General features: G+C 33.3%; 2 protein-coding genes across 5 annotated transcripts; one reads left to right on the plus strand and one right to left on the minus strand.

The window, feature by feature from the left end:
* Positions 1-6,458: 6,458 nt before the first annotated feature.
* LOC113861262 (bZIP transcription factor 17-like) lies at positions 6,459-10,218 on the plus strand. The gene is made up of 2 exons (XM_027493964.1): positions 6,459-8,620; positions 9,308-10,218. Exons 1-2 carry the CDS (start codon positions 6,658-6,660, stop codon positions 9,742-9,744), a joined length of 2,400 nt encoding a protein of 799 aa, XP_027349765.1. The 5' UTR covers positions 6,459-6,657; the 3' UTR covers positions 9,745-10,218.
* A 1,801-nt stretch (positions 10,219-12,019) lies between these two features.
* LOC113863199 (psbP domain-containing protein 6, chloroplastic) lies at positions 12,020-15,787 on the minus strand. Of its 4 annotated transcripts, none has more exons than XM_027496690.1 (4): positions 15,372-15,714; positions 13,835-14,151; positions 12,886-13,069; positions 12,020-12,398 (listed from the first exon to the last, which is right to left on the minus strand). In XM_027496690.1, the coding sequence occupies exons 1-3, from the start codon at positions 15,652-15,654 to the stop codon at positions 12,899-12,901; spliced, it is 771 nt and encodes a 256-aa protein (XP_027352491.1). In that variant the 5' UTR covers positions 15,655-15,714; the 3' UTR covers positions 12,020-12,398; positions 12,886-12,898. The 4 variants fall into 4 exon arrangements, with proteins under 4 accessions (XP_027352491.1, XP_027352490.1, XP_027352489.1 ...); XM_027496689.1 differs by having other exon boundaries at positions 12,093-12,432; positions 15,372-15,760; XM_027496688.1 differs by having other exon boundaries at positions 12,164-12,451.
* Positions 15,788-17,582: the final 1,795 nt, after the last annotated feature.

Genomic DNA, 17,582 nt, shown 5'->3' on the forward strand with positions numbered 1-17,582 from the left:
ATATTTATTGTAATGCAAAAATTTATGTTATATTTGTAATTATTCTTGTCAATTTAAAACATGTTTTCCAAATATTATTAATTGAATATGTTTAATATAAATAACAAATAAAAAAAAGTACGACAAGTTAGATAAAATTCTATTTCTAACTTTCTATATGTATAAATTTTATGATAATGAAATTGTTTATGTTATATTTGTAGTTATGTTATTATTATTATTATTATTATTATTATTATTATTATATTTTATTTTTTTGTTGAACTGGAATTCTATTATTATTTAGCTATAATTGGTTAGTAAATTTAATAAATTATACTTTTTTATATTTTTTGTTTATAAATTTGACATAATAATTTTATGTGGACCAATATAAATTTTTTATGACAGGAGATGAGATAATTACGTTCTCATCACTTATCCATAATGCTACATAGAGAAGAAATAAATGACATATTACGCGATGCTGGGTTTGATCAAGTTTGTAAAATTTGTCATATGCAAATAAACGGTCCTTTGATTAATGCACTTGTCGAACGTTGGAGACTCGAAACGCATACATTTCATTTACTTTTCAGAGAATGCACAATTACATTAGAAAATGTTTGTATGGTACTTGAACTCCGAATTGATAGTCTACCAGTGATTGGGTCCACTAATCCCTATTATGTAGTGGTTCAAAACATGTGTGATGAGTTATTAGGGGGTCGACCGTCAATGAGTGATATTGAAGGATCAGAAATTATATTAAAGTGGCTTACAAAACATCTTGGTTGGCTTCCTGTTAATTCTGACATTAAAATATCACAATATGCACGTGGATATATACTTAGTCTGTTGGGACATGTCTTAATGCTAAATAAAATCAATTCAGTGGTAAATACAAAATTTTTGTAGTTATTGGCACAGGTAAATGAAATTGAGAATTATAGTTGGGGTTCTGCATGCCTTTCATTTCTTTATAGAGGCTTGGATCATGGTTCACGATATGATGCTAGAGAAATTTGTGGGTGTATAATATTGTTGCAAGTATGGGCATGGCATCGACTACCGTGGTTGGCTCCAATTCCTGGTGAACCAATAGTATTTCCACTTGTTCTTAGATGGAGAAAAATACGATATCCAGCAAACTCACCATTTAAGAATATTGGCTCTAGATCGAATGGGTGTTCATGAGGTAAATTTTATAATATTCTTGTAATTGTTAATACTGTTAATTTCTATATGTAACTTATAATAAATAAATATTTACTTATTTTATGCAGTTTCTATGGCGACCATATGAGGATGATGATATTTTGGCATTAATTCCAGATAACATGAGAAGAGAACGTTTGTATGGTCAACTGTGAGCCCTTTGATTTGTTTCAAAGTTATAAAGTGGCATGCAGCTGATCGTGTCATGCGACAATTTGAATATACACAGCCTATTCCTCGACCACCTGAAAGTCTGGAAAGGGTTCATAACAAAGACTTGCGGGGATTGAGAGAACCAAAGAATTGGAGGGTCATTCATGATGATTGGGTGATAATGTGGGAGCATCAGTATCATTGTATATTACAAGGATTAGAGATTGATAACTATTATCCTTCAGCTGAATATTGGGCATGGTACACACTTTATGCAGCAAATTGGCTATGGTTATGCCAACCGATGGAGTAACTATCACCCCAACAAGAGCAGTTTCCCAACGAGCACTACTTTCCCATCCTGAGGAGTTTTCTATGGATACATCACCCATGCAACATTAGGGTATCCCACCATCCTCAGTTCAACCAAATCAAGAATATTATTGGTCCCCACAAACAAACCAGTGGCAACCATTTCAATGGGATGAAGAACCCATACCTCAAGAACAACAACAAATGTCGGTTCATAGAAGGAATATTCATGATGGATCAATAAGCAGGGAATCACAAGGTATGAGGTCTATTGATTGTAACAGTGCTACTGTGATGTCTGGTTAATTTATGTGCATATATGACTTTGGACTTGATGAAGGTCAAAGTTCCCAACTCAATCAACAATTTAACTTTGACTTAAATAAGGATGCAACTGTAGAAGAAGAACTAGTACATAAGGAGGATATGTATCGACCACAACCAGTGACACCAGAGTATGAGCCTGTACCACAGGGAATATTCTCACCCGAAAATCAATGGTCTATGCCAATGATGTCATTGGATGTCACGCAACAAGATAGCACATTCATCCTAACTTCTGGTCATATGGAGGAACAAGTGCATGAGCATGAGGAGGAGCAAGGTGTAAGTGATGATGCAAATAGAGGAGGAAGACACAGGGGATATTTTACACGTCTGTTACGTCCTTTTACTCAACCCCATGATAGATATAGTCCGTCATTAATCAAAAAGAAAAAGGGCAAAGGAGGATAGCCAGGTTGTTAGTACTAATTGTAGTTTGTTTGCTTATTTTTTTGTATAATGTAATCGCATGTTGTCTGTTATTTGAATTTGTTTGAGTACTTAACTTTGTCATGTATTGTTAGTTTGACTAATTAAAATAACCATGTTTATAACATCACAAGCAAATCACATTGATAACTTTTAAACAATATTTAGAACAACTCCAAACAAATAAAATTAACACTACACAACATCATCATAACTACAGATCATATACTTGGTCCTGGAGCATGAGGACATCCTCGTCGACTATGGTTCTCAGCTTGACAAAGATTTGGTCTTCTCATTTCACGCATATCCATTTCATTTAGAAAACGAGTTGATTTGGGATGACTTTTACCTGTGCGCTTCAAGTTAGGATTAGGACAAAGTTTTGGTCCTCTATAACGACGCCATGTGTTTTCATTCCCAATTACCGCAAACTCTTTCTTATAAACTTTGCATATTTTATTAATCGTATAAACATCATCAACATAAGCACGTCAATCAATGTTTTTACTACAACATGCAGCAATCACGTGACGACACAAATATCTATTAGTATGCATATCACCATAATCACAATACCTTTGCCTCAGATCAACTCTATATTCTTGCCTATTAGATAAATCCTCAACATGGAAACTCTCACTTCGTCTATCAAATTGAGTAATACACAAGTTTATGGTGCCTACCTCATTTGATTGAAGTCGGGTTGTCACAAATTCAGAGAAAATATGTTCGACCTTTCTTCGTGCATATGCTTCACTCCCTTTCCGAGCAAATAACTCAGTCAATCGAAAGTAAGTTGCTCTTAATGGGGCAGTGATTGGAAGATTTCGGGCACCTTTTAACACTGAATTAATGCACTCAACCAAATTTGTCGTCATGTGACCCCACCTATGTCCTCCATCAAATGCTATAACCCATTTCTCTCAGAGAATTTCATTAAGCCAGTTTGAGTAAACCTCTCCACGTTCCCGTAAACGCTCATAACAAATATTATATTCACGTTCAGTTCTTGAATAACCTGAAAAAAAAAATACAAGGATTCATATTAGTACATTTAATAGTATATATTTATTTGTTTAACATTTTTATTAAAAGTACAATAAGGTTATGAAACATACATGTGACAACCCGCCTTTAATCTTCGTAAAAAATTTGCCGCAATATGCCTAATGCAATACATGTGAAAAGCTCTTGGTGGTTCCCACTCTCCATTACTTCTTCTTATTGCTGCATTAATTGACTCATGTCGATCAGAAATTATGCCAACACCATTTTGGGTTCAGACTCAACCACTTTGTAGTCCATTCTATTTGCTATACTATAACACTTAATTGCTCGTATAATAGTTTTTCTGTTAGCAAATTGCTTTCCAACATACAAGTCTCCGTCTAAATCAAAATGACCTATCAAATGCAAACACAAGTATACTAAATTAAAAAACTATATTTTTATTCATCAACAACATTGTTAAAAATAACACATACCTAAATTTGCATAATTTGAAAACTCAGAGGCATGCATAGCATTGAGATTTAACGAACGCATGAAAGGTGGCTCCCTAAATGGATGTTGTCCAATCACTGTGTTTGATAATTGGACCTCGTCATCAACATCGTCATCTACATCTTCATCTTCACTCAGTTCACCACTTCCATATTCTTCATATTCAGAGTCACCACTTTCATTGTTGACATTTATCCATTCTACCTCTCTGTTTGGGACAATGCTTGCATATGCATCCTCATCTTCTTCATCAATATTAATTGTAATTTCTTTGAAAACAACATATAATTCAATGGCAGGAGTTGGTGGATGACATTGGTAATGCATTTGAAACATCTGTACAACATCAGCATCGTTTGTTATTGGAACTGTATAATATTGCGTGAAACCGCCAAATATAGATATTGGACACCTATAAACAATACTTTTCACTGCTTTTGGAAACTCAAATTCAATATTTTGAGTAAGTCAATAACACAGTTCACCAAATAACATATTATCTCTCATGTACACACATGTTGACTTTTCACACCTAAATAACACACCTTTACGAGTGTTTGTAATAATCTTGCCATTAAAATATATCAACAAGAGTACACTCATTTTTTTCCTTTATAATGATCTATCCCTCTCTCTATATCTAAAAATTCAGATCTACTCACTTGCAACGTCAATAAAGGAAGAACTCGGTATTTATAGGCAAATATTTTAAAAATCGCCAATAACGACTTTTAAATTTTTTAGATTAATTAATATTATTTAAAAGTCACCAATGACGATTTTTTTTATTATTTTACTCCCAAAAGTCACTAATGGTAATATTTGCCATGAATAAATTATTACTATTTTTAAATCTTGTCATTGGTGAGTTTTGATTGTGATTTGATATATAAGATAAAAAAAATTATTATCGGCGACTTTTATGAAAACTCCATATTCATGTGATATAGCAAAAATTTCTATATTTTTTGTATTTTAAAAATAAAAAAACCATATAAAAATAAAGTAGCCTAATTTTTTAATATATAAAAATTAAATTTTTCTGCCCCAAAAGTCGTTAGTATCAAATTTTTACTTTGCATTAATTTCTCATTCTTCAAAAATCGCCATTCTATGTAAATACTAGCATTGATTAGGAACCCATATTCTATGGTACTTTCATGATAAAAATGCCATATTTAAAAAAATACCCGTGCACGTACATCTAAAAACTCCTCAAATCCCATCACAGCTTCTAAATTGTTAAGATGTTCAACTAATTTTCGACAAACCAACGTGAGACAGACCAGTCGTTTGACCCCCAATCAGTTGACTTAGTATATATAGTATACAAATTAAGTGGTTATCGCAAGTCCAATTATCTTTTCAAATAAGCAAGAGAAAAAAAAAAGTAAATACTCGAACTAGCTATTTTTTTAAATATTAACAATAATTTTTATAATTAATTAAATATTTAAAGTAGATTTTTTGTGAAAATATTTCTTTAATTAAAAGTATAAAAATATAATTAATAATTTTTATTAAAAATTATCATTTCAAATACCTAAAATTAACATTAATACTGAAAGTTAGCAAAAATAAAAATAAAAAACCCAGGGACACTTTGTTCTGTAAAGAGTATTAATTCTTTAATTCATCAAAATTTTCTAAATTTTATATTTTAATCCATTTTCTTCATTTTAATAAATAGGAGTTATATCTAGGGTGATAGTTTTTCCTTTATAAGAGTGAAGACATAAAATTTGAATTATACAACTACGTTGAATGGTTAAAATTAAAAAATTTGGAAGTCATATAATCATTTATAATAGTCAATTGACTTTTTTTTAATGTGTGTGTTTTAATATTTAACATTTATGATAATATTTATTGATCAATATTTATTGATTTCTCTTTTACATAAAAAGTATCATCTCATTTAATAAGATTTCTCATTAAACATTTTCAAAAACTAATTAAGTCATTAATAACTACATTGGTGTATACTTTAATAATTTTAAATTATAGATGTGTGAAGATCTGAATTAATAGATATTTATAGTTCTAAGTGATTTAGTGATTAGTTTTTGTTATTTGGAAAGACTGAGTGTCTTTTCTATTTAAAGTTAAAAAATCTTATTTTTTAAATAAAAATGATTAAAATTAATTTTAATCAATTGCAATTATATTTAATAATTTAAAATTAATTTTATTAAAATTAAAATACAACTGCTACAACTTTTTGTGAGAAAAAATGATATTAATTAGCATTTGTGGTAGTTTGATTAGTTTTTTTCCTTAATAATAATAATAACTTCGAATGAATAAAAAAAAGTCCAGAAATGCCTCCTAAATGTTTTTTGGAAAATAATTTGGTTTTTAAATTTTAAATACATTTATAATTTGACACCGCACGTTTCGGCAGTTGAAAGTTGCAGAACGTAGCGGAAACGCAATTCTTGCTTCACTGGATTTGGTTTGCCACTTCTCATTATCCCTTCGCAATCGCGGAGAAGTTTCCACATACTTTTTCATAATAATAAATAAATATGAAAATTACTTATTAAAAAAGAAAAGAAATAAAACTAGGTCGTAACTCGTAAGCTGCGAGCTCCTTAGCACCAGTGCACCCACGCGCGCGTGTTACCAGAGCACAAAGTAACTACCCACGCGCACTGCTTCAAATAGCGAACGAAACCCCAAAATTCCCAAAACCTTGTCGAAACCTTTCTTCTGCATTCTCCAAAACCCTCATACATGTCTGAGTCAATGCACGCCGTCGAATCGCCACCTCCGGTGGTGCCGCCGGCCTCTGATCTCGGATTCGACGACTTCTCCGCCGAGTTCGAGAACCTTCCCATCCCATGCATGGACTCTCTGTTCGACAACGACGCGCTTCCCTCGGAAGCCTTCGCCTCAGATCTCGAATTCGGCTTTGATTTCGGCGACAATGGAGAATTCGAGATCACCTTCGATGATCTCGACAGCATCTGCATCCCCTCCGACGCCGATGATTTCCTTCTTCCCGATGCATGCAACCCTAACGGCGCTTCCATTTCGCCGTCAATCGACGATCCCGGCGATTCTCCTGCAAAAAATTTCGATTATCACATTACCAATTCCGATTCGTTGGATTCCGGCACATCTGCGGTTTCTGGCGATCGAAGCTCCGGCGTTTCTAGGTTTTTCAATTCGCAAGCGTTGGACTCGGTCTCCATTGATAATTCGGGTAAACAGGGCTCGCATAATTCAGTTGATGTTAAAGTTTCTAGCTCTCCTTCGCCGGAGTCGGAATCTAGCGACCGGGAAGAGTCTTCTGATGGACCGGTTTCGTCTCAGGGTTCAGGCAACGGAGGGTCTGGTGTATATGAAGCTATGAACTCGCCCTCACTTGATTCTGGCCGCTATGAGAGGGACATAACATCTTCCCATGGACATGCAGTTATGGATAAAAGTATAAAATTGGAGGAAATTGGTGTTAAAGGTTGTGATCTGAAGAGGAAGAAAGAGTGTTGTGAAGGAAGTGCTGAGAATAGAACTACCAAGTACAGAAGGTCCTCCTCTGTGGCTTTGGAAAACAAGACCCAGGAACAATCTCAATCTGGTGTGAATGCGATTGATGATGAGGACGAGAAAAGGAAGGCCAGGTTGATGAGGAACAGGGAAAGTGCACAGCTTTCTAGGCAGAGGAAAAAGCATTATGTGGAAGAGCTTGAGGAGAAGGTAAGATCAATGCATTCCACCATTACTGATCTGAGTAGTAAGATATCGTTTGTCATGGCTGAGAATGCTACGCTTAGACAGCAATTAGGTGCTGGTGTGATGTGTCCTCCTCCTCCTCCAGCGCCAGGGATGTACCCTCATCCTCCCATGGCGCCTATGCCTTATCCTTGGATGCCTTGTGCTCCCTATGTTGTCAAGCCTCAAGGCTCTCAGGTTCCTTTGGTCCCCATTCCTAGGTTGAAGTCTCAGCAGCCAGTTGCAGCTTCCAAGAGTAAAAAGAATGAGGGTAAAAAGACTGAGGTGAAAACCAAGAAGGTTGCCAGTATTAGTTTGTTGGGTTTGTTTTTCTTTATCATGCTTTTTGGTGGGCTTGTTCCTCTGGTAGATGTTAAATTTGAAGGTTTAGTAAACAATGTTCCTAGTGGGTATAGCTATGTTAGCGATAGGTTGTATGGTCAGGGTGGAGGTAAGGTTTGGCCTGTGAATGGTGGTCATATAAATGGATCTGAAAGAATCGAGGAAGTAGGATTTTCTAGTGGAGGGTTTGGTGTTTCTGATAGAATTAATTATGAGAGGGGCCGGAAATTGGGAGAAGAAACGCATGAATGGCAAGACCCAAATAGTTTTGTTCATCGGGGCAATGCCAGTGAGCCTCTGGTTGCTTCTTTGTATGTTCCTAGGAATGATAAGCTGGTGAAGATTGATGGAAACTTGATAATCCATTCTATTATGGCCAGTGAGAAAGCAATGGCTTCTCAAACTGCTGAGGCAAAGAAGGACAAGAGAGAAACTGGTTTGGCCATTCCTACTGATTGGGATTCTGCATTGGCTATTCCTCAAGTTGGAAGAAATAGAGGTCAACATCCACACGTGTATAGGGTTTCTCCTGAACAGAGGAAGGCTCTCGGCTCTGGTTCAACCAAAGCTTTGAAGGACCACATGAAGTCCTCTGCGACTGATGGAAAAATGCAACAGTGGTTTCGGGAAGGTCTTGCAGGTGATTATCAGTTAATTTGTCTTGCCTTCTGAATTTTGCTTTATATAAGTTAGGAAGGATACATTCTCTTCAGCTGACTTATGTTATGTTTTCTTGAACTGCTTAATCTTAAGTTCCCATTTTGTAGCACTTTTTGTGGATGAAGGCTTTTCAATTTTGGTGATAATCAAGTTTTGAAGATGCTATCTAAGCTAATATGTTTAGTGTTTGCTCTTTGGTTTCCCTTGATAAAAAATCATCATGCTTTTTGGTATTTGAAATTTTGTGTCTTGTTAATACTTCAATAATTTTGCAACAAGTTTTCTTACTTATTTTCAGAGTTCTTCCAAACCTGGTTAGATGGACTACTTTGACTCCTTGGGATTCTCAAACCAATTTTTATGGCTTTGTTTTATTAGTGCTTCGTTTAAAAGAATTGTCCCTCACATTTCTGCATTTTTTGTTCATCGTTTCATTTTTGTCTCTATAGAATAGCCTTTCTTAGGCCATGATATACACCTATCTCTTCATCTATGTGTCTGCTGAATGTAAGGGCTGAAACAGTGTCTTCATGTTGTCAGCCTCTCAATCATGCTTGAACCAAGTCCTTTACTTATTTAAGCAGTGCGTTGACAAAGAAGCTGTTTGCCCATTTTGACCTCTATTAACTGTTGAGAATATACTGAATTTTCTGATTCCCTGATGCAGGGCCCATGTTAAGTTCTGGCATGTGCACTGAAGTTTTCCAGTTTGATGTTTCTCCAACTCCTGGTGCTATAGTTCCTGCAACATCAGTAGCCAATATTTCTACCGAGAACCGTCGGAATGCTACCTCAGGCAACAAGACCAGGAATAGAAGAATCCTCCATGGTCTTCCAGATCCATTTGCTGGATCCAGTCTGAACATAACTGAAGAACATGTAAGAAATTCGCATAAAGATCACCTCCATGGTAATAAATCTTCTACGGTGGTTTCGGTGCTTGTTGATCCCAAAGAGGCTGGAGATGGTGATGTTGATGGCGTGGTGACCCCAAAGTCACTCTCTCGGATCTTTGTGGTGGTGCTTATGGACAGTGTCAAGTATGTAACTTACTCATGTGGTCTTCCTCGTGTTTCTCCCCATCTGGTGACTGCTTATGTATGACAATACATACTTTCTCCGTTATACACCCATCTAACCTGAGTTTTAGCTTCTGTAACAAAAGATGGGGACTGGGAAGGAAGGAAACCCAGCTCCAGTTTTGTACATATCATATTTAAAGTAGCAGGCTTTATGTTCCAAGTACCTCGTAAAAGTGTACTGAGAATTTAGAAGTTGGCCTTGAATGGGGTTGACCTATGTCGTGTACCGACTTGCAACCTTTCTCAGAAAATTAATATTATGCTCATCTTGAGAGTTTTTATAAGCGGGTCCCTTTTCATGAATTATTGAATTTATAGTGGAAATGTGTGTTTGAGACCACGCTTGTAAACTTGGTTTTGGAATAAAGTTAATTTCAATTTTTTGGATCGAGTTTAAGAAACCAAGCATTAGTAAACTTTTATTGGAATAAACAAATTATTATTATTTTTTATCGTTAATGTAGTAAATATTTTTTAATAAAAATTTATTATTTTTGAATATTTAAATAGGATGTTGACAAAATTGTCATATTAAAACTGTTTTAGTGCCTTAGTAGGATTTGTTATATTCTTTTCAGTTAGCCAATGTCAAGTGCAAAAGTAATTTTTGTTTTGCAGTCATTTCTGTTTTGAAAAAGTAAACATGCATCAGTGCGGGTACTAAATTGATTAATTTGTGAGAAATTAATTTAGTTGAGATCAAGCATGTTTACATGATTATTTTAAGGTCTCCTACTCCTATTCGAGTATTATTAGTGAAAAGAGAAAATAACCGTTTGTTGGAGTTAATTCGATTATTTAGGCTCAAATTTTAGTAGAAGGTATTAAAGGATTAAGAAAAAATAAAATAAAAAGAAGAGAAGGTTCAAAGAAAGTGGTAACTAATACTTGCATTATTGCTTTATTTTGTGTATCAGTAAATATATTACTTTCGTTTTTTTTTTTTTACATTTAAAATTTTGCATAGGAATTAAAAAAAAAAATAATGGACATTTTAAATTCATAAAAATTTATTATTTGACCTCCTATTATATTTTTTTAACTATTATATTAATTATTTCACTCATTTATTATCTTATACCAAATAAATATTAATTATTGTAAAATATTAATTATTTATTAATTTTACAAAATGATAATGAAAAATGAAAAAAACTTGTTAGTGTTAAAGGAAAAAGAACAGAGAAAGTAATTTTATTCATCAATTATTATGACTCATTGAAAAATGATAAAAGGCATAACTTCCTCTTACAATTATTTTCACTAAAACAACATTTAACAACCTTTTTGGGACATGAACTTTTGAAGATTTACCCAAATTCCTCACTGAGTCCACTAATGGCTTAAACATTGTTTCATAAAAAAAATTATTCTACCATAAAATTACTTTCCGTTAAAAAGGAGCCGAGAAAAGAAAACTAATCGTTTGCTAATCTAAATTAAGATGAATAATCCATATTTTTAACTCATTAAAATTTAAGAGTGAATTCTTATTCACCGTAATGACAACTCACTTTGAAGAATTTTTTATGTATAATTTTGTCAACAATTAATATTATTGTTATTAAAATAATTTTATTATATAAAAAAAATAACAACCAAGTCTTATCTCACTAAGTGAGATTGAGTTTCATTAAAAAAAAATATTTGTTAATGTATTAATATTTGTACATTTTGTTCAAGAAAGTGTCTACTTTTACTCTTAAGAAATTTTAACTTAAAAATATTTTTATTATTAATAAGACTAAAAAATATTTTAGACAATTTTAATTTAAATAAGAGTGACAATAAATATTTAAAAGTAACAATAAACACATTTTATTCCATACTTATTTTATTTCTTAAAACATTAGGCTCATCAAATGAGTCTGGGAGATCTACAACTATTTCCAGAGGCATTCAATGGGGTATCCTATGATTTCATACTTCGTACACCTTTTAAGAGAGTTGGGAGCTCGTCATTCAACGATTGACTTAGTCTTGTCATTCTTTAATCTTTAGTTGTTATATCCTCTCTTGAAAAGATTCTTCTAAGAAATAATACCAAGTTTTAGTAGATCAATGGGTTAGTAGAAACTTTGACTTTAATGTGATAGGTTTCATTTATAAATAGTAAATACCATCGTAAAACTATACGTCTTGAAAATTACGGTATATTCAAATACCTTCACACGTTGCCTTATTAGGCACGTTTCTCATTTAATGACAAATGCAACATTAATTTAGCATGAGTTTGAAAAACTAACAAAGTTACATTAAACCACTTTTCAATGTACAAGCTATAACTTGAGCATTAAAATGAATTCGCGGTTGAGTAAAATTAATGCCAAGTTAAACACACATATAAGAGCTTTCACTCTTTCAGTTTGACAACAAACGGGTTGCATTGGATATACATCATGACTACGCAAATCACTCACCAATTACAGAAATAGGCCTAGCTGCAACCCACGTATAGTTGCATTGTGATAATGAATCTTTTGACAAATTTTCACATCACTAAAAAGCACCATATTAGAGAATCATTTCCGTATTATTATGCCTTACATTTAGGGGAGTATTAACATATTGCTCATGTTTGGCACAATTTGTGTGACTTGAATATATATAATATCATCAACAGCAACCTGCCTTGTTTGGTTGAATTTACATGCTCAATGAAAGGTTGCATAAAGCCTGTTGGAATGGAACAAGTCTCACTGAAGTCTAACTGTCAGATCAACTACAATCTGAATAGATTATAATATAAGGATTGTATATCATGCCTATCACGGCTTATACAACAAAAAGACATTGAGACAATTGATATTAGAAAAAATGAAAACCATGTAGCCAAAGTTATGGTGTCAACACGTTGGAAGGAGACGTGACAAATAAATATAAGATAAACGCAAATAAAGTTAATGAATTAGCTACTGAACATTTTTATTTTCTTCCACTTGTTTTACCTTTTTTTTTTAGTTTTTGGTTAGAAATATAAAATAAGTTAAGACAAATACAATCAAAACATAAGTCATTTACATAATCAGATATATACAAAGAAGAAAAAGGCAAGACTGTTTAAAGTTAAAACATATAAAATATGATTTTAACCTCTGAACAAAAATTTGAAATGGGACAAAACTAGAAGGAAATAAACTTAAGGTAAAGTACCCTTATTTACCTTTGACAGAAAGCTAAATTTGAAAGGAATCAAGCATGGTCTTTAGAGTCTTCTCAGAAGCTTGCCACTGTTTGTCATTGGCACTAACCACAAATAAAACAACAGTGTTTCCCTTTGCTGTTGCTTTTGCAAGATTGTGAGAGCCCGTTAGAGCGTATGGAGTTTCAAGCACATATTTGTAGTACTGCAGACACCATTTCAGCAATGTTAGTCACTAATAATTGCTAACAACATAACAACATTATGTAAGAGTTGAGGCTCCTAAGGGAGAATTAGGAATTTTTCTAATACGGGATCAAAATGGTTTTCCTTGGAGATGGAATATTGATTCACCAGGTTTTATTTATTGGTAAATTCTTATTCAGTTAAAAGAATGGAATTGGCTGATATTGTGACAATACTAGGGAGCATATATATCATTATGGGAGAAGTTGATTATTGAAATGATTAGTACAATGAGAATACAAGAATTTTTTTTTTTCAAATTGGAATCTTTTAAATAGGTAATATGGAATTCTATAGGTTTCTTAGTTAAGAATAGAGAGATGTGGATAGAACTGATATAACTTATAAGAACCATATTGCAACACAAGAAAAACTCATTATTGACAAATGCTCTGATACAAAGCCTAGAGACAAAAACACTAACAATGCCCCATCCTCCAGAGATTTCATACTCTTAGTTTTCTGAAATTTCTCATTGCAACTTTTGCATATGTGTGTATAATTATCCTCTACATTGCACATTTCAGAAAAATCTTTTAACTCGAACATTCTTGTTCCCTTATGCTAGCAAGACAGCAACTCTCAAGTCATATTATTGATCTTGTGGCAATGTTCAAAAAGGTAAAAGACTATGAAATTATCCAGCTTCTTCATACTCAATTAGGTAAAAGCAAAAGAAAAACATAAATTTTGAGACAACATAGGCAATGGAGAGAAAATATACCGTCTGATCACCAAGCTTTTCAATTGAAGTCTCAAGGAGCTCATCTGGATCATATGTGTTTCCAGTGACAAATGGCCCAAGGGAAGCAATCACTTTTTCTGGAGTTCCAATTTCCTCAATTGTTGCATTTGGTTTGTTGGTAAGGCGTATCAAAGGTGATGCCACAACCTGGACTTTTCCCTGCTTCTCATCTTCAAATTTAACCTCCACCCACGGCTCTGCACATTTTGGCTGGCAGTAATTTCCTGATAATATGTTTGCTACACGAGCCTGTTTCCAAGTTGGGGGGAGAATAAACTTGTATGGCTGCACATTTCCTACAAAGAACTAAATTTAGAGTATCAATTGCAAAGAACAACAGTAAACAGCATAAAATTCCTAAGTAGATATGGTTTGATCTCTTGATTACAATTAAGTTTGGATATATATATATATATATATATATATATATATATATATATATATACATACATACATACATATATGTAAAGCATATATATATATAAAGCATATAAAGGATATAAAAATATCATGGTAATTCATCAGAAGCTGAATACACTGAACATCTGCTGAAAATGGTGCAATGTAGATGCATGGTGATAAACTGATAACCACTGTTGACTATAAAATAAGAGTCAGTGCAAGTGATTGAGTTAAGTGTTAATATACAATTTAGTCCCTGAAAGTGGTAAATTATATATACTGCTTTGGTCCTGAAATTTTCTTCCATACAAATTAATATTTTGAGGGATGAATTGTTTATAAGTCGACAACTTGGTACTTGTTAGAAAGTTAATACTTTTAGGCTATGTTTGGGAGTTTGGAGGGAGAGGGAAAGGGTTTGAAGGATAAGGGAGGAAAGGAGAAGGGAGGAGGAAGGAGAGTTAATGAAAAATCTCCAAATTGAGGGAACTTATGTGATTAGGAGAGTTCTGGAGGGTTTATAAAACTTCTTCCTCAGTCCCTCTCATCTAACAATTCTCAAACAAGGATTATTATTAAATAAGTCTTCTCCTTGCCTCCCCTTCTCCCCAAAAATTAACTCCAAAAAAAACCTTGGGGACCAAATTGTATAGACGTACACTTTAGGATGCAGATTGTACATTAACCCCAGATTTAAATTTACAAAATTGAATTTTACCTTGGTGCTAATAACAATAATGAGAGCTTTTGAGAGGCATAAATCTTCCAAATTGACAGCTATAATTTCTAATTAGGCAATTGAGAAGTATCCAATAAATCAAATCATCAGTTTCTAGATCCCATTTATCAATTAATGCACCAATTTGTTTGCAGGAAGACATCAAAGTAATAGTTTCCTCAGGCCTATCAAATTATTGAGTTTCTTGTGAATATCATAATCATCATTCGTCCTACCATACAAGCACTAATCTCTTCCCCTCTTTAGTTTAAATCCATGAATGTAAGCACATGCAAAGAATGAACAAGATAAAGCACCATCTTTGGGGGAATGAAAACAGCATCAAAAGGAGCAATATTTAAGTGCAATTATGGTAAAGAAGAAAATTGAACATACCTGCTCGAAGGGCAGGAGTGTCCTTGGGAGAAGCTGAGAAGAGAACAAAAGATGGGTCTGAAGGTGAAGGTGGGAGGAACGAACCAACCTCAACTTCTCTAGCTTGTGAAGGAGGTGGCTCTCTAAGAACAACAAGAGGAAGAGCCTGCAATGCAATACCCTTCAAGAATTGCCTTCTGGGGGTGTGTTGGCAGTGATATGATTCAGAAGCTGAGGCTCTTAAAGCACATGATGGTGTTGATACTGTGATTGGGAGTAAGGAGGTGAATAGCGAGGTTGCCATTTCAGACAGCAAACCTTAATATTCGTGAAATGTATGAAGGGACAAGGTTTAAGGTTCAAGGTTGATCTTAGAATCTGAGTCACTCTGCTTCTTATCCGTTGTGGATATGTGAGGATCACACTTGCTACACTTCATAGTACCCCTCCTTGGGCAAACATTATGATCACAAGACAGATAAAACTGAACATGAGAATGATTAATGATAAATTATGTTACTATGAACTTTGCTGTACTTTGCGGATAAAATGATACTTGGATTAGATGTGTTTTTGTGTAAAAAAAAACAAACAATTTTCCCTATTTAATATGACTAAGTAAACATTTTAATTCAGTATTTATTTTAATAAATTATATAAAAAAATTATTAAAATATGTTTAAAAATTGTTATTTTTATAAGTTCAAGTAATTTCTTTTAAACATCCTTATTCCCTTTTGTGGTAATATTTTATTTTTAAAATTCAATTATGTTAATAAATATATAAAATGTCATATTTTATTAAAGAATATAAGAATACATGTTTGTAAGTCTAAAATATTTATGCATTACGTCAAAATTATACCCTTAACTTATTTAATTAATAATGTTCAATTTTATCTTGCATTTTAGGCGTAACTTTCTATTATTTAAAGAAATCATATCAGGCTATGAGAATTTTTTTAATGTAAATAATGCAATTTTTTATTATATTTTTTGGTTTTTTCTTTTCATACTTCTCATTTTTTCGATTTTCACCTTCTATGACCTTTTTTTTTAAAATAAGACAATAGGAGAAATTGAGTGAAAATCAACACAAAATACACTAGCACTAACAAATTATACACACTCCAATAAACTCAAAGGAAAAAGAGCTTATCACTTCTTCATACAATATATTTTTGTTTAAGATGAAAAATGATAGTTTGTAAATAAATAATCCAAGAATAATTTGGAGATTGGATTTAGGTTCTCTTGGATTCTTTTAAGTGTATTGTTAACTTAATAATAAAATTGACATCATAAAATAAACAATTTTAGCAAGAATAGTAAAATTATAAAATAGAAACGCATATCAAATTGAACGCCAATGCTTACAATGTATACAAGAAGGAGATTTCATGAGTAAAGACATAAAACAAACTAGAAATATAAAGAACAATAATGTAAATGTGCAGGAATGTAAACTTACGATTCTTTAGCAACAACGAACAACAGCAACTGTGTGACTCCAGGGAGCTAACGTTCGGTGTGGGGCAGGGTTTCAGCGTGCAGAGATTTTAGGTGCAGTGTCTAGGTGCAAAAAGTTGTCCTCTGTAAAATGCAGTTTTGGAGTATTTATAGGCAAGAGGACCACCACCGTTCTCCTTCTTTTGTGGGCATTCTCATCAATTGTCTTCCATACATGCTTGTCTTCAATCGCTACTGCCCATTATCCACGATTGCTTATGATCGTGCTGTCGGTTGCAGCTCTTTCCATAATTGCTATCGCCCACGATCTTTCTTCATGTTGTTGAACCTTCGTCTGGTAGTAACTGTTGGTAACCTTTGGTAATTGCTTCTGAGTCTTGTGATAACTTTTGAGTCCTATCATGACTTTTATGAGCTTATAATCTTTTCTTTTTGTTTTCTCTTTTTCAAGCAGTTCTGAGAAAAATCTAAAAAACTCATTTAGCATTATGAACTTAGAATAATTTCTCCCTCGATTTCTATTTTTTTGACTAATTTTAAGGAAATAGTGAGCTCTTTTTAGTCTCGTGTCCTTAGAATATTTTCTCTGCTCTTTCCTATTTTTTGAGCAATTCTGGAGGAAATATGGAACTCAAACAGATTTGTGAACCTAGAATGTCTTTTGACCACTTTCTGTTTTTCGAGCTGTTTTGTTGTTAAGGACTTTAAGACCCTCAAAAACTCCTCGAAAGATCTTCAGTCTTATGGACTTAGAATAATCTT

Source organism: Abrus precatorius, unplaced genomic scaffold (assembly GCF_003935025.1).
Source record: "Abrus precatorius isolate BTA unplaced genomic scaffold, Abrus_2018 Scaffold3, whole genome shotgun sequence".
NCBI classification, from domain to species: domain Eukaryota; kingdom Viridiplantae; phylum Streptophyta; class Magnoliopsida; order Fabales; family Fabaceae; genus Abrus; species Abrus precatorius.